At 39.4% G+C, this 26309-nt stretch overlaps 1 protein-coding gene across 1 annotated transcript in view; it reads left to right on the forward strand.

The window, feature by feature from the left end:
* The window catches only part of dclre1a (DNA cross-link repair 1A (PSO2 homolog, S. cerevisiae)), a 72645-nt gene extending 48625 nt beyond the window's left edge, over positions 1 to 24020 (forward strand). Inside the window, exons 5-9 of the mRNA XM_072557372.1 lie at positions 2340 to 2483; positions 3436 to 3581; positions 4712 to 4866; positions 18423 to 18564; positions 21034 to 24020. Coding sequence (XP_072413473.1) covers positions 2340 to 2483; positions 3436 to 3581; positions 4712 to 4866; positions 18423 to 18564; positions 21034 to 21230 — 784 coding nt within the window. The 3' untranslated portion in view covers positions 21231 to 24020. The remainder of the gene's footprint in view (positions 1 to 2339; positions 2484 to 3435; positions 3582 to 4711; positions 4867 to 18422; positions 18565 to 21033) is intronic.
* The last annotated feature ends 2289 nt before the right edge of the window (positions 24021 to 26309 follow it).

The following is a 26309-nucleotide window of genomic DNA, read 5'->3' on the forward strand; positions in this document are numbered from 1 at the left end:
GTAAAATATACTGCAAAACCACAGTTTTATGAATGAGTGAATGGAAATGCAGTATAGCAAACAGAACGCTTGTGAGTGAGTTAGTAAAGAGAATCAAAAAACAATATCTTTCAGAATTAACACCAAATATCTTTCATTTTAATTGTAAAGTAAAACGACACTGAATTCTACATAGAGGCACATTTAGGTCTGATCAAAAGCTGAGTCAGGTAAATTTTAAAGTGCCTTCAATTAGGAAGGTGAACCGAAGTGGCGTAAGGAAGAAATTCCAGACCTTTTGGGATGGGCAACTGAAAGTACAGCCATCAATGATGGACATTTAAAATTTGGAGTGCTCAGTGAGGCTGGAATTGGGTGAGCAGAGATCTGAGTTGTTTAGAGTTCTAAGTTGAGGGAAGCTACCAAGTTAGGAGCAAGGGCATGGAGGAACTTGGAAACAGGAATGCGAATTTTAAAGTAAAAATGTTGCTGGACTGGGAACAAATGTAGGCTAACAATCATGGGTGATAAGTGAATAGTGCAAGTCAGAAGTAGTTTTGGTAGATGTCAGATGCAAGGAAGGTAGCATTGGAAAGATTGGCCAGCACTGGATAGGAATGGCCAAGTTTAAAGATAATGAAGGTATGAATAAGGATTTCAGCAGATGAGCTGAGACGGAAGTGAGTTCCTGCCAGTTGCTTTCTATACCATGTAAAGTACCTAAATTCTACTTTCTCAATGCTGAAATGGCATTTTTTGGCATCTAGGCCAGTAGTTTTCTTTCTCAGACTAGTTATTGATGACTACATAAGAATTTTCTGGCTCTTCCAGAATCTCTCCTAAGAAAACAAGGGAAGGGATCACTGAACTCAAAATATTAACTCTGCTTTCTCTCCACTGATGCTGCAAGAAATGCTGGAATTTCTTCAAACAATTTCTGCTTTTGTTTCAGTCTTCAGAATCTGCAGGCTTTTATTTTTAGTTAGTGTTGGTTTAAGTTAGATTTGTTCCCTGACGTGAAATTACAATCTTGCAATCATGCGTCCCATTCTAAACAAACAAATTGCAAATTTGTAAAGTTAATTTACAAACTGATGCCTAAAATGATAATATTAATCTTGACTTTTAGTATTTGGATACTGTATTAAATAACAGGATTAATTCAGTTCTATGGCAAATTCTCAATGTTTTTAGTCTTCCTTGGCCTGCACTTGCTGTCAAAGTTTATTTTTACGGCATGACACATTTTCTGCCCAAGAATAAAATTTTTACAACTTATAGCAAACACTTCAAATAACACTTAAGTACATCCCTGGTATGATGTATCATTTTAAGTTCCAGATACTTGTGAAACCTTGGTATCTTTGTATATCAGCCTTGATTCTGTGGTTCTGTGGCAGTCTTGTCTCTCAATGTAGTGAGTTCAAGCCCCAATGTAAGATTTGAAGATATAGTTAAGACTGACTCTTTTTGTACTTCATGGAAGTCATATTACATTTAAAGTATTAACTTTTGTTCTCCCATCTTAGATGTTGCCAAACCTGCTGAATATTTCCAATGGTTCAGATTTTCATTAAACAAAATGGAGTTGTACTTGCTAGCATTTAGAATATTAAGGAGTAATTTGGTTAAAGTTTCGAATCTCAGGGGAACCGAAGAGTAGAAACCATCTATCCTTCCAGAGACTTCAGAACTAGAGGGCACAGGTTCAGGGTGAGAAGGGAAAGATATAAAAGGGACCTAAGGGACAACGTTTTCACGCAGAGGGTGGTGCATGTATGGAATGAGAGGAAGTAGTGGAGACTTGTACAATTACAGCATTTAAAAGGCATGTGGATGGGTATATGAATAGGAAGGATTTAGAGGGATATGGGCTAACTGCTGGCATATGGGACTAAATTAGGTTATGATATCTGGTCGACATGGACGAGTTGGATCGCACGACATCTCTATGACTCTATGAATGGCACTAGAAAAGGATGATGAAAGTTTGAAAACCTGTTCTGCAAATGAAAATGACACTTGGTCAATTAATTTTCAAGTTGCGATTAATAGCTGACTTTGTAAAACCGAAGTCTATTCAGAGTGGGGTCACCAATCAACCATAATTTTTTTTTTGGTATGGTGAAGCAGGCTCAAGGGGCTAAATAGTCTACTCCTGTTCCTACATATTCCCTTTACTAATTCTTTCATTTTTCATGCTGTTGGAGAACTTGGTGTTGTAAAGAGATATTGAAGTAGGCTTGGTAGCAAAGATCGCAAAAAAAAACCATTGAATTTTTATATTGTTCAAATCCTTTATGAATGACCGTTCTGTACTATAAAACCTCTAACTTGAATTGTCTATAAATATTCTGCAGTTGTCCAGGCGCTGTCATGTTGCTGTTCCAGCTTCCAAATGGTAAAACATTATTGCATACTGGTGATTTTCGAGCTAATGCTTCCATGGAGCGCTACACTCATCTCATGGGGCAAAAGATTCATACTCTTTATCTGGATACCACGTAAGAGAACTTTATTACATGAATCGGAATAGAACTTTTTGTTATAAAATTGTTGTTGTTAAACCTGTGTTATCCAATGCATTAGTTGCTAACATGTAAACTGAAGATGAGTAATAGACATTGTTATTAGGCAGGTGATATCAGTATTTACATTTGCATTTTGTTTTAATTTTATTTTGTAAATTAGGAATAAAATGTGCACTTCTTTAATTGTGTGCACTTTATTTAATTAGTATCTACGATAATGTACAATACAGTAAAAGCTCGACTTCACTACTATGTAAACACCAGCAACATTGTATGGAGGGATGGAGTGAGCTTTGGGTTGCCAACTGGACCAATTGCAATAAAAATAAGTAGTTCCAACAATGCAAGTGATAACAGTAGGTAAGCAGCATCTAACCACATTCTAGTTGGAAAAATGGGCAGGTTAGCATGTCTTGTTGTGCAAGTCAGCTTTCTAATCATCAACTGCTCAGCAGCTGAACAAAATCGCAAGAGACCGCACTAAGACATGCTGTCGTCTGATCGACTTACATCAGAATTCTAACCTTTTCTGAAAGAGTAGATTTGCCACTGGTGATGATGCTAGTTAAGCAACTGGGCATACAGAACACAATCACTTGGATTGTATATAAGGAATTTTCTTCTGAGTGATGATGAATGGTGCAGCCATGTCATTATCTTCATTACAAAAAAGCACAGCACTACAACTAAATTTCAGGAAACACAAATATTCCAATTTTACTCTTTCCATTGATGACTATGCAATATTTGTGAATTATGATTTTGGTTTGTGAATCTCAAACCACTGTTTGTTTGCATTTCTCATGCCTGCCCCCAGAAAGCAATAATTAGACTACAGTACATAACAAGGATGCTTTTTTTTCATGAATCATTACTAAGACATTTGATATTCTTATTGTTCATGTAATCTGGTTTCTTTTGGTAGATACTGCAGTCCAGAATACACCTTTCCTTCTCAGCAAGAAGCCATCCAATTTGTTGCTAATGTTGCCTTTGAAACTGTAATGATGAAACCTAGAACATTGATTGTCTGTGGTGCTTATTCTATTGGAAAAGAAAAAGTTTTCCTAGGTAAGTATTCTGGATGGTGTTATGTAAATTCAGTATGTGCATTTAAGAGAAAAATCCCCCCAGTCTGCTGTCTCTTTCCTTCCCTCCCTCCCTCTCACCATCCTTCCAACAGAATTGTTAAATTACTTTGAAATTAGATTTAATTGATTAATGATGGATATAGTTGCTGTCATCATATCTGAACCCTTCACATTTTCTATGTGAAAGACAATAGCTATAAAAATGTGACTATGTAACAGATGAACTAAGGGGATAACATGAAGGCAAGGCCTCCTGATACTGCCAGCTTCAACTGAATATTCTTTTACTCTAAATTTATATTCTGTGTAGTGTAAGCAGATCTTTCTCATAATGCCTGAAATTTTATTTATAGGCATTGATCAATTTGGCTTATAATTACATCTTGACAGTTTGTCAAAGAACATTTAGTATTCAAAAGGAAAGTGAGCCAATCTGAGAAGAACAAAAATGAAGGAAAGATAGGAAACATTGAATTAAACAATCTTGCACAAAACAAACACAAGTTTTTGATTTTTGGGAGGAATTTAAGATTCAAAATTCACATATTTTGCATAAAACTACCTATAAAAATATGAATTCAAGTGTACAGAGAAAAACTTATCATAACTTGTGCTGTGTATTAGGATCTGTTCATGTTTTTCCCAACTAGGGAAAAATTATGATTAACCATTTATGAATTTCTTTGTTGGGGTAAAGGGGGAGATTTCAGTGAATTAACAAGGCAATTTCTTAATGGTGAGTTTGGTAATCTTGATAACTGATCCGTGTTGACGTTTTGTATAGTGTTGACATTTTAGCCAGATTCCCTGGGTTTTGGTGGAACAAGAAAGAGTTCATGTGACTGATATTAGAATGCTAGCTTTCCAAAGAAATACGTTTCCAATGGAATTCTCTAAGCTCAATACTTGTAACTGAATTGGGTATGCATTTTAAGGCATTGAATTCCAGTTCTTAATTAGCTTGGACCTTGTGCACTCCTCCCTCTCTAATTTAGACAAATATAGGTTTGTAATTGTATCTCTCATTGGCTATTTGGAAAAGTGGGTGGAACAAACCAAAAGCTAAGATTTTTAAAATGTTTTATCCAATTGTGCATTTTGTTTTTAAAGCTATAGCTGAGGTACTTGGATGTAAAGTTTCTATTACTCGAAATAAACTAGAAATTCTGCAGTGTTTGAATTCTGACCGGATAAACTCTACCATCACTACAGACTGGGAAAGCTCTCAACTTCATTTACTGCCTATGATGCAAATTACCTTTAAGGTAGGTTATCTTGAATACATCTTTTTATAAGGGATTATAGACTTTGAACATAAAGTACTGGCGATAATCTGGAGAAATTAAGTGTTAAATTGGCATCAAATATAATTGCTGACATTAAAGCTGAAGGAGAAACTGCAAGAAAGCACAAACTCTACCTGTAGTCTAATTAAAAGCTAACTTTGCATGCTTCATCTGGCACGTTGACAGCCTGCAAGAGTGTAGGCTAACTCCTGTGGAAGCCATTTGTAAACAGAAGTATTACACCGCTGCAGATAATTTGTGTTGTAATTATATTTTCCTCTCTTGCATTGCAGTGTTTATGGCATTGTTTTACTTTTCCTCTGCTACGGGTTCTTTGTCTTGAGATTCAGGCATGAGTGCTGTGGTATGTGAGTAAAGCATACAGTTTCTACAGAAGTAGACTGGATCGATCAATATTTGTGTTATTTTACATTTTTTGATAAATATCCAGAATAGTTGCCATTAGTAATACGCAAGGATGCTAGCTACTTTGTTATCATACTGAAGTTCCTCAGATTCAATTTCAAGGTGCAATTTAAAGTACTAGTCAGCTGTGAGATTTTCGTGTGTGACTTGTTTGTCGTCTCCCACTATTTCAGAATGTGGTATCTTCAAGAATTTATCCCAGGAAATCAGCTCATGAACCCTGTCTGGCATATTTTCCCAATGTTGGTACTAGTCGTGTACACTTTCCTGACAAAATCAGACACCAAATACTCAGCTGCAAGGGACTAGGATCAAGAACAAATGAATAGCAAAGAGATAGCTTTGGTACATTTTAATGATTAAAATAAGGGCAAATATAAAATACTTCTAGCTTATAGTAATAATGCAAATTAATTGATTTAATTGTTCAAAATTAGTAGCAGCTACATCAACTAATAATTCTGCCAGTATACCCATATAAGATTAGGCTGTCAGGTTTATTTTGGACTAGTTCTCCGTGTTGCAGTTAGAGATTGTAGCCATCGTCACCCAGGGTCAAAGAAACAATGTTCCTGCTTGAGAACTGAAAGCCCCAATCAATCAGGAGGCCAGAAAGCTTTGCCTTTCTTCATAAATGTTCCTTTATGTATTTCTTTTATTCCAAAGGTACCTTAAATATTTAATCTGTTCTTCTATAATGTGATGGTTGCGTTCTTGTGCAACCCTGCATTACAGAAAAATCGCACTTTAGTAACAGCACTTGGTGTTGGTGCTGTAATTACATTAAAGCCAACACGTTTTAAAAGTTTGTGCTTCAGAAACAGCATCTCAATTTGTCAATCATGTTAGTTAATTCATGTTGACAAAATGTGTATTATAACATTGAAGAGTTAGACTAGTTATTCTTTCTCTTGATTGCCCTTACGATGCATGAACTCCATTGGTGTTGAATAGACTTGATCCTTTCATCTTTTAGGTTAGAAGGGTAAAATGTGTATCTAGCCCACAACATTTTATTTGACTGTCATATTATTGAAACTTACCCTTAAGAAAATACCCTGGTTAGTTCCTGCAGGTTATCTACTTATTGAACTTGTAGCAGGACTTTCTGGAATATGTTTAGCATTTGCAATTTTATTGAACTTCTATGGTTCATGTCATAGCTATTTTTGTTTCATGAGATATTTTGCTTTTGAAAGCTTTATTTGGTGTTCTTTTGGTTTTGTGCAAAGTCTGTCTTCCTAATGGCTATTAGCTTTCACTTTCAAAAGTTAATTAATAACTAATATGTGGAATGTAGCAGTGGAAATAGAAAATAGTGGAAATGTCCTAAGTAATGGTGATGATTAAACATTCATCTGTTCAAAAAGATGTAAAAGATCCCATGTTGCTATTTTAAAGGAGGATAGGGAAAGGATCGTTGGTTCCCTGGCCAATATTTATCACCCAGTCAAGCCATAAAATTATTATCAAATTATTATTTATGCTCGTGACAGCTGATATACTTCCTATATCACTTTCAAAAATATTTAACTGTCTGTAAAGTACTTTGATACATCTGGTTGCAGTGAAAAACACTCACTGGATTTTTTTCTTCAATCTGATTTTGAGTGGAAAGCATTTCCTGTCACATGATTTTGTCCACTTTACAGTATAACAGCAACAACACCCCCTTTAACCTTCAAAGACCTTTTGGAAATTTGAGGCCTATTAGTAGGGAGAAGGTAGCATACTGCTAATATCAGTGAACAAGCGTGGATTCAAATCCAACCATTGGAGTTTATGTAATATTACTGGTAGTATCACATACTGGTAATATAACTGGACAAATAGGAGTTATGGATTCAAATCCAACCATAAGGGTTTGTGTAATTTACCTGTAAAACATCTGGCAAGCTAGTTTCAGTAATTGTAATCATGAAAGAACATCTCATTTAAAAAAAAAGACCAATCTGATTTCCTACTGTCATCTAGAGAAGGAAATCTATATCCTTACCTGTCTGGCTTACATATTTATCCTATAAACAGGGATGTAATTTACTGGTAACTGTCCTTATGAAAATAGCCTAGGGTTATTAGAGATGGGCAACAAACCCTGACCTTGTCAGCTCAAGAAAATAAAACTGCTTCTGTTTTTGGAAAAAAGATACTAGGAGTTAATGGCAAGGACTTTGCAGTGGTAGTGATGGAGAAAACATCTGCATTCATGGTTACTGTTGCACTGATATTTACAGCAGTTTGTGGAACTTGCACACACAAAGTAACAAGTCACTGTCAGTGATTCTGAGCTTCTGAACTTGGTGTTTCTTGCTCTATCCATGTTCCATCACCAATTGCAACACTAAAGTAATCCATGAATGTCCCAGCTGTGTTTCAAGTAGTATGCTAAATTCACATTTACTTCTAAGTAATTTCTGGTCCTGAGAAATTAATTCTATATTTGTGAAATATCAAATTTCATCATAAGTTTCCCAATTCCATAGTATTTTTTAAAGCTTGTTTGTAATTTAGTTGGTTGTATTCATCCAATCGTTTATTCAAAATTTAAAAATTTGAGTGAACAGTGTCAGCTTCCAGGTTTTCTGCCTATGATTGACTGCTTGCCATACTTATATTTTGTTGAACAAGATTTTCTTTGAAGTTACTGGTGAGTGCTTTTGCTTTGTCTTTGACTACAAAATCCAGCCTGTTAGATGGGATGATGGTCACAGTGTAGGCTTTTAAGGAAGATATTAAAGTAGCAGGGGAAAGTGTTGGAATTCAAATAGGATTGTAAACTTTTAATCTTTGCATCTAGTTGTCAGCAGTGCTGTGATAGTATGAGTATTCTGCTTTGCTCACACTTGTAGAAATCAATGAAACTGTGTCAAAACCATTTAATACTTGAATTAGACAAGTGACAATTATTTGAATAGAACTGAAAATTTAAGGACAATCTAAATTCTGTTAATTCAATTTTATGTATTTTGTGATTGATATATACTTTGGCATTTAAAAGGTTAACCAGTATAAAGGAGAAAGCTGGGATTCATTTTTGTTTAATTTAGAATGACCTTTAACTCCGGAAAATAGTTAAGTTATTTGGGCTTCTCACGTGAGAGATAATGTTAAATTTTACTAGTCTCTATGGGATATCCTCTATATACTTCCTGAGTTTATGGTTTCCTGAGATAGCTAGTAGGAGCTAATTAAGCTGTTTCAACAAGATGGGATACTTCGCCTGTGTAAAAACAAAAAAAAAGATAAGTTTCAGTACTTTGTTTACAAAAACAGAAGTTGTTGGAAAAGCTTAGCAGGTCTGGCAGTATCTGTGAAGAGTAACCAAAGTTAATGTATTTGGTCCAGTGACCCTTCCTCAGAATTGATGATAGCTAAGAAAATGTTGGTTTAAATGTTGGGGGCGGTGGGTGGTGGTTGGGAATGAAGGAAGAGTGGACCAGGGTGACCTGGAAGCAACAGTCCTTGCAGAAGGCGGACAAGGGAGAGGAATAGTTGGCTGGAGTTGACGGAAATGGCGGCTGATGATCTTTTGGATGTGGATGCTGGTAGTATGGTAGGTACAGACAAGGCAAACTCTATTGCTGTTGCAGGAGGGAAGAGAGGGAGTGAGGGCGGAAGTGCGGGAGATGAGTTGTACCTGGTTTAGAGCCCTGTCAACAACAGTGCTGGTGAACCCTTGGTTGAGGAAGAAGGTGGACAATTCGGAGGCTCCCTGATTGAAGTTGGCCTCATTGGAACATATGAGACGGAGACTGAGGAACTAGGAGAATGGAATGGAGTCTTTAAACTGGAGGTAAGGATATATAGTCCAGGTAGCTATGGGAGTCGGTGGGTTTATGGTAGATATTAGTGGGTGAAAAGTGAGGACTGCAGATGCTGGAGATCAGAGTCAAGATTAGAGTGGTGCTGGAAAAGCACAGAAGGTCAGGCAGCATCCAAGGAGCAGAAGAATCGACGTTTCGGGCAAAAGCCCTTCATCAGAATTCCTGATGAAGGGCTTTTGCCTGAAACGTCGATTTTTCCTGCTTCTCGGATGCTGCCAGACCTGCTGTGCTTTTCCAGCACCACTCTAATATTAGAGTGGATATTAGTGGCCAGTCTATTCCTAGAAATGGCAACAGCTGTCAAGAAAAGGAAGGAAGGAGTCAGAGATGGATGACGTAAAAGTGCGGGTGCAGTGGAAATTGGAAGCGAAATCTATTCTGGATGAGTGGGGGAAGCAGCACTGATGCGATAATCGATATATTGGAGAGAGAGTGGAGTAGAGACTAGAATAGGTCTGGAACACGGAACGTTCCACATACTCCATGAAGAGAGAGAGGCATAACAGGGGTTCATGAAATGCCCATGGCGACCCCTCTGACCTGAAAAAAATGAGGGGTGTTAAAAGAAAAGTTGACGGGGAGTCCAAGCTCGGCCGAACAGAGGAGGGTGGGACAGTACAGGCCTTTGCTCCAGGAAGAAGTGGAAGGAGTGGTGGGGGATGGAGTGGTGTAAAGGGAATATACATTCATGGTAGAGATGGTGACTGGAAATTCCAAAACTGAAGTAAAGCTTCAGAGGAATCATGGACGTATGTGAGCAGGGGCTGGACCGGGGAGAAAGAATTGAGTCAAGGTGGGAAGAGATGAGTTCTGTGGGGCAGGAGCAGGCTGGAGCAATGGTTCTGCTGGGATTTTCAGAAGGAGATAAAAGCGTGCTGTATGGGGCTGGGTGATAATCAGCTTGGAGGCAGTGGTGGGAGGGATCGTCAAATGAAGTGAGGTAGTTGATACAATGCCCTGATGTGCCATGGTGGGGCCATCGTCCAGGGGAGGATTAGAGGAGATATCTGGGGGTTGGCGCTCAGCCTCTGCAATGTAGAGGTCAATATGTCAAACTACTACAACAGCACCCTGATCGGCAGACTTAATAACAAAGTTGGAGTTGGATCTAAGCACAGTGCAATTAGTTTGGAGAGAGATGGATTGGATTAGGTGAGGGGGAGCAATGTCATGTCGACAGTTATCAATGAACAGATTAACTGCAGGAAAAAGGCCAGAGGGAGGGGTCCGAGTGGAGGGAGAATATTGGAACTGTGCAGTTGGGTCTGTGGGACAGGGAGAGGACTCTCCAAAAGAAATGGACACATAGGTGAAGATGATGAAGAATTCAACGTCATGTCGTGCCTGAAATTCGTTTAAGGTGGTGACACAGGGATAAAGCTGAGACCTTTGCTGAATATAGAATGTTCAGCATCGGACAGTGAAAGGTTAGGAGGGATGGTAAATACCTGACAGGAGGTGGGGTTGGGTGAGGGGATGGAGTCAGAGGGGAGGGTAGGAAGGTTCCAGAAGGCTATGGGTATCCCTGAGTTGTTGTATCTTGTGGGCCTCGATGCCTGAAAGCAAACAAAAATGTTTCTTGTTAGCATGACAAATGAGTCAGAGGATGAAGTGGAACTGTGGAGTGGTGCGGCCCTGAACTAGCTAGTTGCGATGCTGTTGGAGAGAGAGAGAGATCAACAATGTGCATGGGGCACCGCAAAGCACTGAGTGGGTATCTCAGGATACAGTGAGAGCACCTGTCTGGAGATTGTTGAATATCATGGAGATACAAGTGATCCTGGGTGGATTTAAAGCACAAGGGATAAAACTTCAGTTTGAATCCACATGGGTTGAATCTGAGCTGGAGGGAGTCACTGAGGAGTGTGGAAACAGGGACAGTATCTGTAGTCCTTTCGGTTTTTATTCAGTAAATTTATATAGCGCTACAATTTAAACCAGATGAATCTTAACTCTATTCTGATCTAAGGTTTTCTGAATCATAATGGTATACTTTCCTTTATTGGTCAGAGTAATGAATACAGGAGTTGGGAGGTCATGTTGCAGCTGTACAGGACATTGGTTAGGCCACTGTTGGAATATTGTGTGCAATTCTGGTCTCCTTCCTATCGGAAAGATGTTGTGAAACTTGAAAGGGTTCAGAAAAGATTTACAAGGATGTTACCAGGGTTGAAGGATTTGAGTTATAGGGAGTGGCTGAACAGGCTGGGGCTGTTTTCTCTGGAGCATCGGAGGCTGAGAGGTCACCTTATAGAGGTTTATAAAATTGATGGGTATGGATATGGTAAATAGACCAAGTCTTTTCCTTGGGGTCGGGGAGTCCAGAACTAGAGGGCATAGTTTTATGGTGAGAGGGGAAAGATATAAAAGACCTAAGGGGCAACTTTTACACACAGAGGGTGGTATGTGTATGGAATGAGCTGTCTGAGGAAGTGGAGACTGGTATAATTGCAACATTTAAGAGGCATTTGGATGGGGATATGAATCTGAAGGGTTTGGAGGGATATGGGCCAGGTGCTGGCAGGTGGGACGAGATTGGGTTGGGGTATCTGGTCGGCATGGACGGGTTGGACCGAAGGGTCTGTTTCCATGCTGTACATCTCTATGACTCTATGCCTATGACATTGTTTTGACCTCAGGTAATTGAATATGTAAATGCAGCAAATTTCATACATTGTTTCTAACCTCCAAGAAGATTAAGGAAACATTTGGTAAACTATATTGTCTACATTCACTATGACAGAGGCACATTGAATAGCTGTGGTAACTGAAGTGAAAAGGATAGGACACCTTGTAAAAACTATTCTGAAAGATTAATTTCTATTCTAAAGTATTTTCCTGGTGTTTAATCCTGTTGTTACTGAGCCCACAAACTGGCTTATAATTTGAATACCTGACATTAACACAGTAACATATTTTTAGATCTTGTCTTTCTTTTGCATAAGAAAATCTTACAATTTATAGTTCTAGGAATTTAAATGATTTATGATCACATGACTTGGAATCTGTAAATAGTATATAATTGTAAACTTTATCCATCTAACCTACGAAACAAATTTTTCATTTAAGCTAGTTAGTGATTCACTTTATGATCGTATGAAACTCAGTCCCATTAGAGGATATTAAGTCAGCTTTATCTACTGTTCACTTTTTATCTAATGTGCTGAATGTTTTTCTCCTTGATTTTAATGTGGTTAATGTTATAATTGGGAGATAACAGGCAGTAACTTTAGACTTTTGTAGATTTGCTCTTTGGGAATTAAGGTATACATTACAAATTAGCCTACCAGTTCTTATGCAGTATGCTTCTTCAGCCAGTTGTCCAATTCACGTAAATAAAATATTGTGGGAGATATTCTGCGCATTGTTTGAAAAAGTAGCTATATCATCAAGAAAAAGTAAGAAAGCCACAAATATCTATACTTTAGTGAGAATGATGCTCTCTTCTGAACTGAGAAGTGATGGGGTCAAGTCCCACTCGAAGCACAGTGCTGCACTATCGTGACCGCAGACCATCTTGACACCAGATATTCAGCACAAATTTCAAACTTTATTGACAATACAAGTCTTATGAGAATTGTAAACTGAGGAGGACAGTGTAAAATCTCAAAAGGATGTTCACACATTTTAAGTGAATCGATAGGTAACAAATCAAGTTCAGTGCAGCAACGTAAGAGACTGCATTTATAGAGAGATGGTACAAAATAAAGGGTACCATTCTAAAGGATGTTCAGGTTGTATATGTGCATCAGTCATTAATGGTGGCAGGACAGAAAGCTATTAATAAAGCATACAATATTCGAGACTTCATCAATAGGGGCATTGTAGATGCTACTCTATAGGCAGAATGTGAATGCATTGGGAGAGTGGAGAAGAGGTTTACAAGAACACTTCAAAGGATGAGACACTTTAATCATAAAGAAAGATTGGAGAAGATCCTTTTTCCACCCTTGGAAAGGCAAAGGCCAAATGGGAGCTTTTTAGAAAGTCCTTCAAAGTTACCAAAGGCCTGGAAAAGTTTTATAATGAAAAACTGTACACATTCATTGGATTGAAAACCAAAGGATGCATTTTCAAGCTTTTACAAAACAAGCAAATGTGAGCTGAACAAAAACTTTTTCACAGTGATTAGTTGGGTATGAAATTGGTGGGTGGCATGGTAGCACAGTGGTTAGCACTGCTGCCTCACAGCGCCTGAGACCTGGGTTCAATTCCTACCTCAGGCGACTGACTGACTGTGTGGAGTTTGCACTCTCTCCCCGTGTCTGCATGGGTTTCCTCCCACAGTCCAAAGATGTGCAGGTCAGGTGAATTGGCCATGCTAAATTGCCCATAGTGTTAGGTAAGGTGTAAATGTAGGGGCATGGGTGGGTTGCGCTTCGGTGGGTCGGTGTGGACTTGTTGGGCCGAAGGGCCTGTTTCCACGCTGTAATGTAATGTAATCTAAAAATATTCACTGCCTGGAAGTGTGCAAGAAGATTGGTACGAAGTAAAAATGCTAAGAGCAGTTGCAGATATGATGTGCCTAATAGCCTGCTTCTGCACCACAACAATTCTGTGATTGTATTATCAGTACATTATGGATTCAGCGCAGGAAGTGCTTCAATGTCCTTTTGAGATCAACTTGGGTAAGTACGGTGCAAACCCAGGGTCGTTTTGTTGATGGACTTCCCAACTCTCCTGGTTACCAACAACCCTGTGAACTTAGCAGACTAAGGGTCTGTGCGTGCTGATACATTCCTGAGCCAAGGGCAAAGCTCATCACGAATATTTGAAAAACTGCAGTGGGTGGGGACCGGCTCAGTGGTTAGCACTGCTGACTCAGTGCCATGAACCTGGGTTCAGTTCCAGCCTTGGGTGACTGTGTCTGTGTGGAGATTGCATGTTCTCCCTTTGTCTGCATGGCTTTCCACTGGATGGTCCAGATTCCTCCCACGGTCTAAAGATGGGCAGATTAGATGGATAGGCCATGCTAAATTGCCTGGTAATGTTCAGTGAGGTACAGACTGAGTAGATTAGCAATGGTAAATGTGGGGTAACAGGGATAGAGTGGTGAGTTGGATCTAGTGGAATGCTCTTCGGGGGTTGGGGCAGACCCAATGGGCCAAATGGTCTCTTTCCACATTGGAGGAATTCTGAGAGATGATGACAGGCATGAGAGTGAAACACTGATTACAGTGTGGAGTTTGCACATTCTCCTCGTGTCTCCTGTGCTCAGGTTTCCTCCCACAGTCCAAAGATGTGCAGGTCAGGTGAATTGGCCATGCTAAATTGCCCATAGTGTTAGGTGAAGGGGTAAATGTAGGGGTATGGGTGGGTTGCGCTTCGTCGGGTCGGTGTGAACTTGTTGGGCCGAAGGGCCTGTTTCCACACTGTAAGTAATCTAAAGAGGGCCATGATATTATCACTTGCCTCTTGACCTTGTAAGAAAAAAAGTGGACAACTTGCAAGAAAGCAGTTGGTCCATTGGTGGAGTGACACATCTAATTTTTCTGCTTTCCATGGAGGTGATAATAGTTGACATTGCTACAGTGGCAGTTCATTCGGAAGTCAGTGGTGAGATGGGAATCTGTGCAAGATGAAGTGAAGGGAATCTACTGTTTCCATGGGGTGGGCATGTAGCTCCTTCCTCATTTTATTAAAAAGCATAAACTCTAATGCTGTTCTACAGCTTCAGGAGCCCCATCTATTATGTGTTAGCCCTCCTACTTAGCTGGTGGTGGTTTACTTGCTGTGTCCCTCCATTGTAAGGTTACACATAGTGCTACTACTTCAACAAATAATCTTGCCCTATAACAGCCAATGATTTAAGTAGGCCGACCAATTGTGGCACCTGTGACTAACTCTAGATAGAGGTATCATAACACTATCACATTTGAAGTGGAGGCACACCAATTACACATAAGAGTGAATTCCCTTTTATAGACAAATTCCTCTTGACTGCTCAACCAATTGTAACCATTGTCCTGGTACCTGAGGAAATCTCACTACCATCACCTCTGTGTGGCCACATTAGCCCAGGACTCTGTGTATTCTGCCCACTTGTACATGAGATCAGTCAGTGTTTTGGTGTTATAGTGACTTGGGTCTACTGCCACTCTTTAAATATCTAAGTCACTATCAATTTCTTAGTTGCTGGGAGGGCATACTCACACAAGTGGCATTGCTCAAATATGTCTGAGGAGGTGACTATTTGCACAGTACATGAGGAGAGTGTTACTCTTTTGTGTATTGAGTGTCTCAAGTACCTGCATCCATTCGGGTGCATTTGTTATTGTGGCTACCTTTCAAGCTGCTCGTTGAGTCCTGATATTAGAAACAGCTTTATTTGGCATGAACAAGTGTGCGCAACAGCTACCTGGACCACCAACACCGTCACCACCACCACCTACATACAGCCCAATAGCCCATCCATTGCTTCAGTTCCTACATTTAAACACACTATAAACTTTGCTCACATTTGGGCCATTGTCTGCTAAAGCACAAAACACCGCCTGCTCCTTTCCCCACTTTATTTGTTGTGCAGAATTATTCGTGTCTCTAGCTATCTGCTGTGTAGTCTCCTCCTGTCTGTGGTTGTATTTATGACTCTGCCTGTTTCCAGTGTATCAAAATCCTATTCTGTCTTTCAAAATACATTTAGTGCTACCTGCTATATAGTTTCTCCACGTGGTCCACAGTAATGTGAGCATTAAATTTACAATGGTACTTTTTAAAACAAACATATGCTAATTCAATAAAAGAAAAGAGAGAATTTGCAGTCATGATTTGGAGACAATCACCTGATGGAGTGTCGCTCCAAAAGCTAGTGTGCTTCCAATTAAACCTGTTGGACTATAACCTGGTGTTGTGATTTTTATTTTTGCAGTCCTTTTTTGGGGGAATTCAACCAATAATGTGCAAACAGTAATATGAAGAATAACCACTTAGTCTGTTTCAATAGTGTTGGTTGAATAAATGTTGGCCAGGACACCAGCTGAAGCCCCGCTTCTCTTTTTAAAAACAACAATGTTCATTGGAATGTGTTACATCCATTTAACACTCTCAATCATGTTGAGCATTCCATGTGAAAGATAACACCTCCAATAATGCTATACTGCACCAAAGGATCAGCCTGAATATGTGGTAACATGGAATAGGGTTTTAACCTTTTCTTGAGAGAATGTTGTTACTGAAGCAAGCTGATTCATGAAACAACACAGATGTACACTATAAAGCTAAATTACTTTTAGGTGTTGTATACCTGAATGTACAATTTCAAATGAGTGAAATGGTAGTTTTCTGTGACAGTTTTTCTCCTCTGAGCCAAGTCCTTAATCATGTTGCACAGAGCACGAACTTGAAGAGAAAACAGCAGTAATGATTCTGAATGATTTCAAATCTCTTGCACACAGTATTGTATACAAAGTTGTTTTATTTATAAGTGAGGATGTGATAATTAATGGATTATTATGTAAAAATTTTACTAATGTATTATAAGCTTCTAATTCAGAATAAACTAATCTATAGTCATGGAAATCTTGATCCCATGTGTTCTATCCCTTGACCATATTTTACATAACTAAATGCAAAGAGCTGTAGATGCTGATTTCCATAACTGTCCTCTCAGATTCTAAGTATTTGGGATGATGGCACTACGTCATCTTGAAACTCTTGTGTCCACTGCAACAAAATTATCTGACTGGCCCTATTAGGTAAAATTATTCACAAAATAATTTTTCATGTGGTTGAATAGTCATTGTTCTCTTTGGAGACATGTATGCTCATTTGAAGAAAAGGTTTATGTATAATAATTATATTGTCTTTCTGGCATTACTTTCAGGGTGATGTCCTATCATCAGTCTGACCTGCCGAGTATTTTAGAGTAATTTTATTTTGGACTTTCAGCACCTGAAAATATTTTCCTTCTGTAATATTATCTTTTCAACTAGTTCTTTTTACACTTAGTCAAGAAAATGGCTGTGAATAGTGTCCGGTATACTTAACATCCTTTGCGTATCAACTAGCAGACTTCTAGCTCCAAGCAAATGCTAGGGCCAACTTTCAATTTCTCTGAAAAGCTGACTGACATGGGGGTTCTTTGCTTTGTATTAGGAATTATGGCTAGGGATGAAATACTTACAATGTGGACCTGTATTTTTAAAAGCACAATTAATAGCTTTTGGAGAATCTCATTAATGGAGCTATGGTTTCTAAATAGCTATAAAAAGAATAAACTACTTCCAAATAGAAAGGGATGAAACATACTGAAGGAGAACAAATTCCTTTACTGAAAACCATTGAAATTTATTTGGTGGTTGGATCTTTGTTTTAATGTGAAAGCATATGAATCTTGGAAATGTAGTCATTAAAATTAGTGTAAGAATGGCTGGCTAGTATGGTTGCAATATCCGATATTCTTTTTAATTCCACTTTTTGTGTTTATCTCATTTTGAATGCTAACCATAAGAAATAGCAACGGGAGTAGGCTGTTCAACCCTTCGAGTCTGCTCCACCATTCAGTGGGATCATGGTTGATCTGACATTCCTCACATTCGCTTTCCTGCCTTTTCCACATGACCCTTAATTCTCTTTCTGATCTAGATTCTATCTGTCTCCACCTTTAAATATCCAAAAGGACTCAGTTTCCACAGCTGCTTATGGTAAGAAGTTCTAAAGGCTCGCTCAACCTTCTGAAAGAAGGGATTCCTCCTCCCTCTCAATCTTAAATTTGCATCCCTTTGATCTGAGACTATGCTGTCTGGTCCTAGATTCTCCCATGAGGCAAAACATCCTCTGATTTACCCTGGGTCAAATCTCTTTCACAATTCAAATGTTTCAATGAGATCCCTTTCCCTTTTTCTAAACTCCAGTGAGTAGAATCTCAACCTGTTCAGCCCTTGATCATTATACAATCCCTGTATACTAAGGATCATCTTGGGGAGCCTTCTCTGAATTGCCTCCAATGAAATGATATCCTCCTCTTAATAAGGGGACTAGAATTACTCCTAGAACTCCAGATGTGGTCTCACTAGCATATTCTACAGTTCCATTGAGACTTCCCTACTGTTATACTCCAACCCTCTCCAAATGCTGAGTCATTTAGACAGTTGCATTTAATACATTCTTATCCTTTCAAAGTTAATAGACCTGAGAATTTTAGTTTGGAGTAGATTTTCTCTCACCAATTCCAAGCCATGTAGTTAAAATCTAGTTCATAAGAAAGGGCAGAATCAAATATTCAGAAAAGTCAGTTCTGCAAACCTTACATTTTGTTGTGCCTGTAAGTAATGTTTGCTATTTTAGGGCTTACAAGCACACATGAACAAGTTCCCAGGAAAGTATGATCAAATTGTGGCATTCAAACCAACTGGATGGGCATACGCAGGCCTAGGTGGTACAATAAGTGACATCAAGCCTCGAGTTCAAGGAAAGATCACAATTTATGGTAAGTAAATATTCTGCCATTTGCAATTATTTTCTGAATATTTCTTTTATGAGCTTTTATGCATACAATGAAAGTGGAACAGTAAAGTTTTGAGTCCCCTCCCAGCCCATGAACCACTTCACCTGTCTCCAATACTTCCCTTCCGTCTGGCCTGTCATTTGCACTTGATCTCTTCCTTGAGAACTGTCTTGACCATGTTAATTTCTATGCTCTCCTCAAGCACACTCTAATTTGTCTCCCTATGAACTTTCCATACTCGTTTTCTCAGCTGTAAACCTGGCTTCATTATCAGTCTGCTGACACGGGTAAAACTTTTTGTCATATGGCATCTCTACCTCTACCTGAGCACCAACTCAACCTTTTTCGTATTTTTACACCTCACCGGGTGAGACTGCTGGACGTTGAGCCTTACTATTCCTGGTAGCTTCACAAACAATCAAGATTTTTTAAGTAATATGCAGAATTCTCCAATTTACTTGATTTTCAGACCCAGGTTTTCAAAAAGCACAGATCAAGTTTCTATACTTAACAAGAATCATTATTTATTACAAATCATAAATAAGCTACAAGTACAGAGGAACCTCTATTATTTGAACGAGATGGGCAGGATAATCATTAATAATTAGTTATTCGGTTTATTGATTCAATGCCTTTCTTCTGGGAGTCAGAGTTTTCTGTTATGGCTGCTCCCTGTTTGGGAGACTAGGCAGCAGCACAACGTGCACGAGCCCCCTACTCTCTCTCTCTTTCCTTTTTCTCCCCCCCCCCCCCCCCACCCCCCAAACCCGTCCGACCCCACTCCGGGGCAGCCGGTCTGGACACCAACAACAAGACTGCTGCTGCCTCTGGGGGGTGAGACTCCAACTAGCGCGCGCGCGCACAGCCCCACACACAACTTTTTACTGCAACCTTTTGACTGTTTCCACCTTTGCTCTGTACAGGACAATGTTGGAGAGATTATCTGGGTAAGGGAGGTTTAGGGTATATACACCTGTGTAGAACTCCAGGGAAAGTGTTGAGAGAGAGAGGGTGGGAGGTCAGTCATTTGTAGAGAGTGCCTGAGCTCCCATCAATCCAGGACTGTTCTTGGCAGCATTTCAGTAAGCCGAGTTCACTTTTAATCACTATAAACAAATGATGTGATTGGTGTTGGAAACTCTTCTTTGGTATCATGTTTCTATTGGGACCTCTAGATTTCCTTCGGATAATCCGACATTGGGATAATCGAGGTTCCTCTGTAAACAGTCAGTATGTAACCCTACTAGTTAAAACTCCACCTTGCACACCCAGATAGGAAATTAACATTGCTATTATGGGCAGAGGTAAAGTCTGGGAAAGCAGTTTAGTGGTTCCTATCCATAGGGTTTGTGGAGACCATTCTTGTGCTGATCAGAATGTTGCTTCTCCGTCATCTTTTGCCAAGTGCTTTCACTTGTTAGCAGGAGGCAACTCACTCACACAGTGACTTAAGTCTTAAACTTATTATTTAAAATTCACAGCTTGCAGCAACTGATGAAAGAAAAATAAACGTATTCTGAATCTTTGAAAATCTAGTGGCTTCTCCTTAATTTGTTCACAATCCCAAGCTACTCCGCTAACTGAGAATGAGCCATAAGATACAAGAGCAGAATTAGGCTATTTGGCCCATCAAGCAGATTCTACCATTTGATCTTGACTGATCTGTTCTCAACCCTATTCTCCTGCCTTCTCCCCATAACCTTTGATCCTCTTATAATTAAAAACTTATCCATCTCTGACTTAGACACAATGATTTGGCCTCCACAGTCTTCTCCAGCAATGAATTCCACAGATTCCTCAACCTCTGACTGAAGAAATTGCTCCTCATCTCAGTTCTCAAGGGTTGTCTCAATCATGTAGTTGCTGGCAGGCAGGTCTTTGTCATTGATAGCTGCTCACTAGCCCACAGACCAACCACCTACTTGTGGCTAGCTAAATCACCATTTATACATGACTCTTGTTTGCAGCTTGATTGCAAACTATCAGCTTGAACCAGCAACTGTGTAAATAGTACTCACAATTATGTTCGCATTTAAGTCCACAATAATATGGACTTTACAGTATCACCTTGGACCATGATCTGAAGATCCAGCTGTTGTTTCCAGGACTGTTACTGACCTTGTCTCCTTGAGATTTCTCTCCATAATTTCCCAACTCATTCCCAACCCACGTAGCCCCCTTCTTGATGAGGGGCTTATGCCCGAAACATTGATTCTCTTGCTCCTCGGATGTTGCCTGATCTGCTGTGCTTTTCCAGCACCACACTCTCGACTTTGATCTCCAGCATCTGTAGTCCTCACTTTCTCCTCTGTAAAACAAAATCTCAATGACAAGTAGAGAATAGAACATTACAAAATAAGTAGGTAGACTGTTGGGAGGAGGGGATGGTTAGAATTCATATCCATCCTGTTAATTTCTAATTTTTATTTGTACAATTATGATGTGTTGCAGGTGTTCCTTACAGTGAACACAGTAGCTACCTTGAGATGAAGAGATTTGTACAGTGGTTGAAACCAGATAAAATAATTCCAACAGTTAACAATGGAAGCTGGCAGGAGAGGAATCTGATGGACAAGATATTTAATGAATGGATGATAAATACTGAACAGACGGATGTTACACATCCAGAATCAACTAATTCTGTGTAAATGTGTAGAGAATGTAATCTATTTTAAAGTGTCTTTATGAAGTTGAAAACTAATGTATGAAATTTATTTAAAAATAAAATAATGATAAAGTAATTGATATTCTATAGATATATAGTTAAAACTGTACAGATTATATGTGGAAAGAATGTTAAAGTGATGAATCTGTGTGGCCTTAAATGTTCGGCAATACTTGATCATCATGCAGGAAGACTTTAGCACTATTTTGAGAAAGGTAATTATACTACATATAATATAAATGGTTTGAGAAATATATCAATAAATTATAGTTTGGCCCAAGTAACATGAATGATGCTACAGTTCAAGGTTTTGAATCATTTATAATAACAGAAATAAAGATTAGAAATGTGTCTGAACCTCTTCAGTGCTGCATATAATTCTACAGAAATGCAATCTGTAGCAAACATAATTTGTTTCTATTAATGGATTTCTTGGCAAATGCACGACATGTCGACTTGCCAATCATGTACATTTATTGGTTAAAATCTTAGAGAAAAGTGTTAACTAAATTGTGAGAAAGTAACATATATGAAGTATTGTTCTAAGGTTCTAATACATCTTGTAAGGCATGTTCTTGCCTATGGGTTGGGATTATAAAAAAGCTAGGCACTTCCCACTAGGAAAGAATCACCACTGATTACCTTTAATATACCCCTCAACATATATTGGAAGTATTAATTGAAACCTAAGGAAGAAAAATGAGTTTTGAAATTTAAGCTTAAAGTTTAAAATTACTCATCTTTAGACTTTTGCATGAAGAACTATGCCCATAGGGGTGGTTCGGTGGTGAGCACTGCTGCCTCAGAGTGCCAGGGACCCAGGTTCAAGTCCTGCCTCAGGCAACGGTCTGTGTGGAGTTTGCACATTCTTCCCATGTCTGTGAGGGTTTCCTCTGGGTTTTCAGGTTTCCTCCCACAGTCCAAAGATGTGCAGGTTAGGTGAATTGGCCGTGCTAAATTGCCCATCGTGTTAGGTACGTTAGTCAGGGGTAAATGTAGGGGAATGGATCTGGGTGGGTTGCTCTTCAGTGGGTCGGTGAGGACTTGTTGGGCCGAAGGGCTTGTTTCCATACTGTAGGCAAAAGATAGAAGTAAAAATCTCAGGTTGGTGATCAGTGTGAATTTTGTGATAACAAAACAACACATTTTGTTGGGGACCTAAGGGGTCAATAACTAACTAAAATTCTGGTGGAAATGAGAGCAAAGTCAATAGATGTAATGCAAAAAAGGATCCCCTGGGAAACCACTGAAAAACAAAAAGTCCAGTAGGGTGCCCAGCAAAGAGACTAGGAAGATAAGCGGGTGTTTTAATTGTACTTTTGGTACTGAAAAAACAACTCCAGAAGTGACACTGAACCAATAATTGAATTTGTGGCAAAATAAACTTGAACCAGAGTCAGGAAGAGATTGTTAGAAATTGTATAGGAATGGCCACAGTAGTTTGGAATGCTGTGGGAAAAGTCAAAGGATAAAAATTAATTTGTGTGTGCAAGTCTGTCAGTGTTTAGCCTGTTAATGTGTTTGGAAGGTGGTGTCAAAACAAATAGTAACCAGAAAAATCTATGAAAAATGGGGTTTTAGGCTATTATTAACTTTGTTTGGTGGTAGTAGAATTTTGAGGGTGGGTCCAGGTTGTACAGATTTTAGATGACTCTGTTGAAGTGGAACAATGGAGGAAAAGGTCGACATATGTAGACAGGCAAGTGAAAGCAGTCTGGCCTCAACGTAAGCAGCAGCAAGAAGAAAGTATACCCATTTGAAATTGGAATTAAGATGACAGATGTAGTTCACAGGGCACTAGTCTGCTACAAAAAGGGATAAATGAGGGGTGGAATGATAGATATAGGCAGGTTGTGAGCTACAAGGTGGTATTCCTGACGTCTTGTCATATAGAGTTATCAAATGAAGGGGAAAAGTTGAGGTGGACAACAGATAATTGAGGCAGAGGTGGAGCGAACTTGAGCAGGAAAGAGGATATTATGGCTGCAGCTGCCTATTAGGTTTTGCAGTCAATCAAGGACAACGGCAGGCCAGTCATTATGGCAATCGTTAGTAGATGAGGTAAGTTCAGCAAAACAGGGATTCGTTATCACCAACTAGGGGATAAAGGGCTGTTTACCTTGGAAAGTGTTTTGGGAGTTAGAACAGAATTTTTAGTTCTTTTCACCTAGAAACTGGAAAAACTTGCTTTAGACTTGGGGAAACAGATACAAGAGCAAAAGTCATCTTGTTACTTTCTAGATTTGTTCAAAACTTGGGACTGCACTGTTTTGATGAGACAGAGGGAATTATTTTGTTGCTGACTATGCTAAGTACAGGGTGGAATTAATTTCTACCAGAGTGAAAGGAGAAAGGCTCACACCTGGAATGAAATAAAGATCTGTATATTATAGCCAGTGGGCCTCAAAAGGGGCATCTGTCAACTAATTCAAATGTTTGCTAAAGACTGACCATGAAAGTCTCCTGCTGAATCCGTAACACACACAAGTTTGTTCTGGAGAGGCTGGATAAACAGTCCCTGTAGTTGTGTATGTTTGTAGGCCAATGTCTGTCACTTTAGGTTAACTCCTTGTAGTCTGTTTTATATGCAGCTTTAAAGCAATTTAGAGTGTCATTATTGATTTTTTTTTTCATTGACGTACATGCTATTTTCTGATTTTTGGAGTAATTGTAATGAACTCTGGACAGATCTTGGGTTTAAAAATGTGATGCAAAGTTTGTGGATTCTGGTTCCTCAGCAGGAGAATTGACATTTCAAGCATAAGCCCTTCAGGAATGAGGCTTGTGGGCCAAAGGAGCTGAGGGATAAATGGGAAGGGGTTGGGGATGGGGTTGGTCGGGGGTGGTGGAACTGGGGGAAGATAGCTGGGAATGTGATAGTTGGATGATGGTGGGTGAAAGTGATAGGTTGGGGAGGAGGGTCGACAGGTAGGACCATTCAAAAGGGTGGTGTCAAGTTGGAAAGTTAGCACTGGGATAAGGTGGAGAGTGGGGAAACTGGTGAAATCTACATTGCTCCCGTGTGGTTAGATGATCGCTAGTTCACCAGTATCCCCATTCCCCCCTCCCCCCCCACCTTAGCCCAGTCCTTTTGAATCCCAGGCCACCATCCTTTTGAATGGTCCAACCTGTCCACCCTCCTCCCCGACCTATAGTTTTTACCCCCCCCCCCCCCAACCATCTTCCCAGCTATCTTCCCTCTCGCCTGACATTTAAGCTATAGAGCTGAAGCAAATTACTTAGGTTTAAAGGTTTGCACCATTGCAAAGGCTTGCACCATTACAAAGACCAGGTTATGACCATCACCAATAAGCGACAATCTTAACTACTACCCCTTGACATGCAGTGGTATTACCATCACTGAATCCACTACTACCCATGTTGTGGAGGGTTACCGTTGACTGGAAAATCAACTGGACTCACCACATAAACACAGACTATGCAAGCAGATCAGAGGCTAGGAATACTGTGGCAAGTAACTTGCCACCTGACTCTCCAAAGCCTGTCCTTCAAGCTAGGAATGTGATAGAATATTCCCATTTGCCTGGATGGGTGCAGCCCCAACAACATTCAAGAAGCTTGACACCAGCCAGCACAAAGCAACTTGCTTTATTGGCACCACGTCCACAAACATCCACTCCCTCCAACACTGACAGTTGGTAGCTGCAGTGTGTACTAATGCACTACAGAAATGCACCAAAAATCCTCATATAGCATTTTTTTGATCCCATGATCACTTCCATCTAGAAGGGTAAAGGCAGAAGGTACATGGGAAAATCACCACCTGCAAGTTCCTATCAGCATTACTCACCATCCTGACTTGGAAATATATCGCTGTTGCTAAGTCAAAATCCTGTAATTGCATCTCATAGCATTGTGGGTTAACACAGTAAGTAGACTGCAGCAATTCAAGAAAGCAGCTCACTGTACCTTCTTGAGGGCAACTAGGAAGAGGCAATAAATGCTGGCCATCCAGCAGTACCCACATGCCATAAATGAATTTTAAGAAATCAAGTTATAGGTAGGAGTTACTGACTAAATTTCAGATGTATTGCCACAACTGTGGTTGAAGCTGTCATCATTTTAAGTTCTAAATTTTCATAATGCAATTAAAGGAGAAGCAATTCAAATGTGGTTAACTTACAGGGAATGCAGTCGTCCAATGAGTCCTAAGTCCAATACACCACTACTATGTATGGTCGAACAATGTGTACTTGAAATAAGCTGTTTACCCTGCACATTAATAATGATTTTAAAAGCTAGTTTAAGCCAAGTCACAGAATTTGTAACACATGCGAAACCCTGAAAGGGAATTGAAAGTAAATTAACAAATACACAGAGAAGATACAGAGCATTTGGAGTAGTGCACAATTACGTTATTGCTTGGAGAAGGTGAAAATGTACATTACCTCAGGAGTTCATATGTGTCAAGATAATTTGGAACCTCAGTAGTAGAAATTTATGATAGTTGAAGATGAAGTTGACCAATTGTCCTAATTGCAACCACATAAGGGGATTAAGGAATATTTAATTTCTACTTGTAAAATTGGGCTTAGCACTTTGTTACCAAGACCCTGAACTCCTTTTTAACGTACTATGACGTGGTATCTAAGATCTGGGAATCATTTCTTTATAAATGGCCACTGTTTAACCTAGGTCAGTTCTTCACCCTCTATCTCCCATGGATGCAGTGAAGGGCATTTTTATTTTACCTTCAGGATATTAATACCTCCTGAGGTGATATTTGTGTTAGCTCTCTTAGCATAACGCGAGGTACACGACAGACACCTGCAGGTTTTGAAAGACTCCCTCATAAGAACAGAATACGGTGCTCAACTCATTGATTGAGAGTTCCAATGTGCCACAGCGAGAAACCGTAATGACTTCTGCAGGAGATAAATACGGAATGCAACCGATAGGGTACGCTTTGTCATCCAGTATTTCCTGGGAGTGGAGAAGCTACACCATGTTCTTCGCAGCCTGAAACACATTATCGATGAAGATGAGCACCTCACTAAGACCTTCCCTACGCCTCCACTTCTTGCCTTTAAACAATTGCCAA

Source organism: Chiloscyllium punctatum, chromosome 38, assembly GCF_047496795.1.
Source record: "Chiloscyllium punctatum isolate Juve2018m chromosome 38, sChiPun1.3, whole genome shotgun sequence".
Lineage (NCBI taxonomy): Eukaryota > Metazoa > Chordata > Chondrichthyes > Orectolobiformes > Hemiscylliidae > Chiloscyllium > Chiloscyllium punctatum.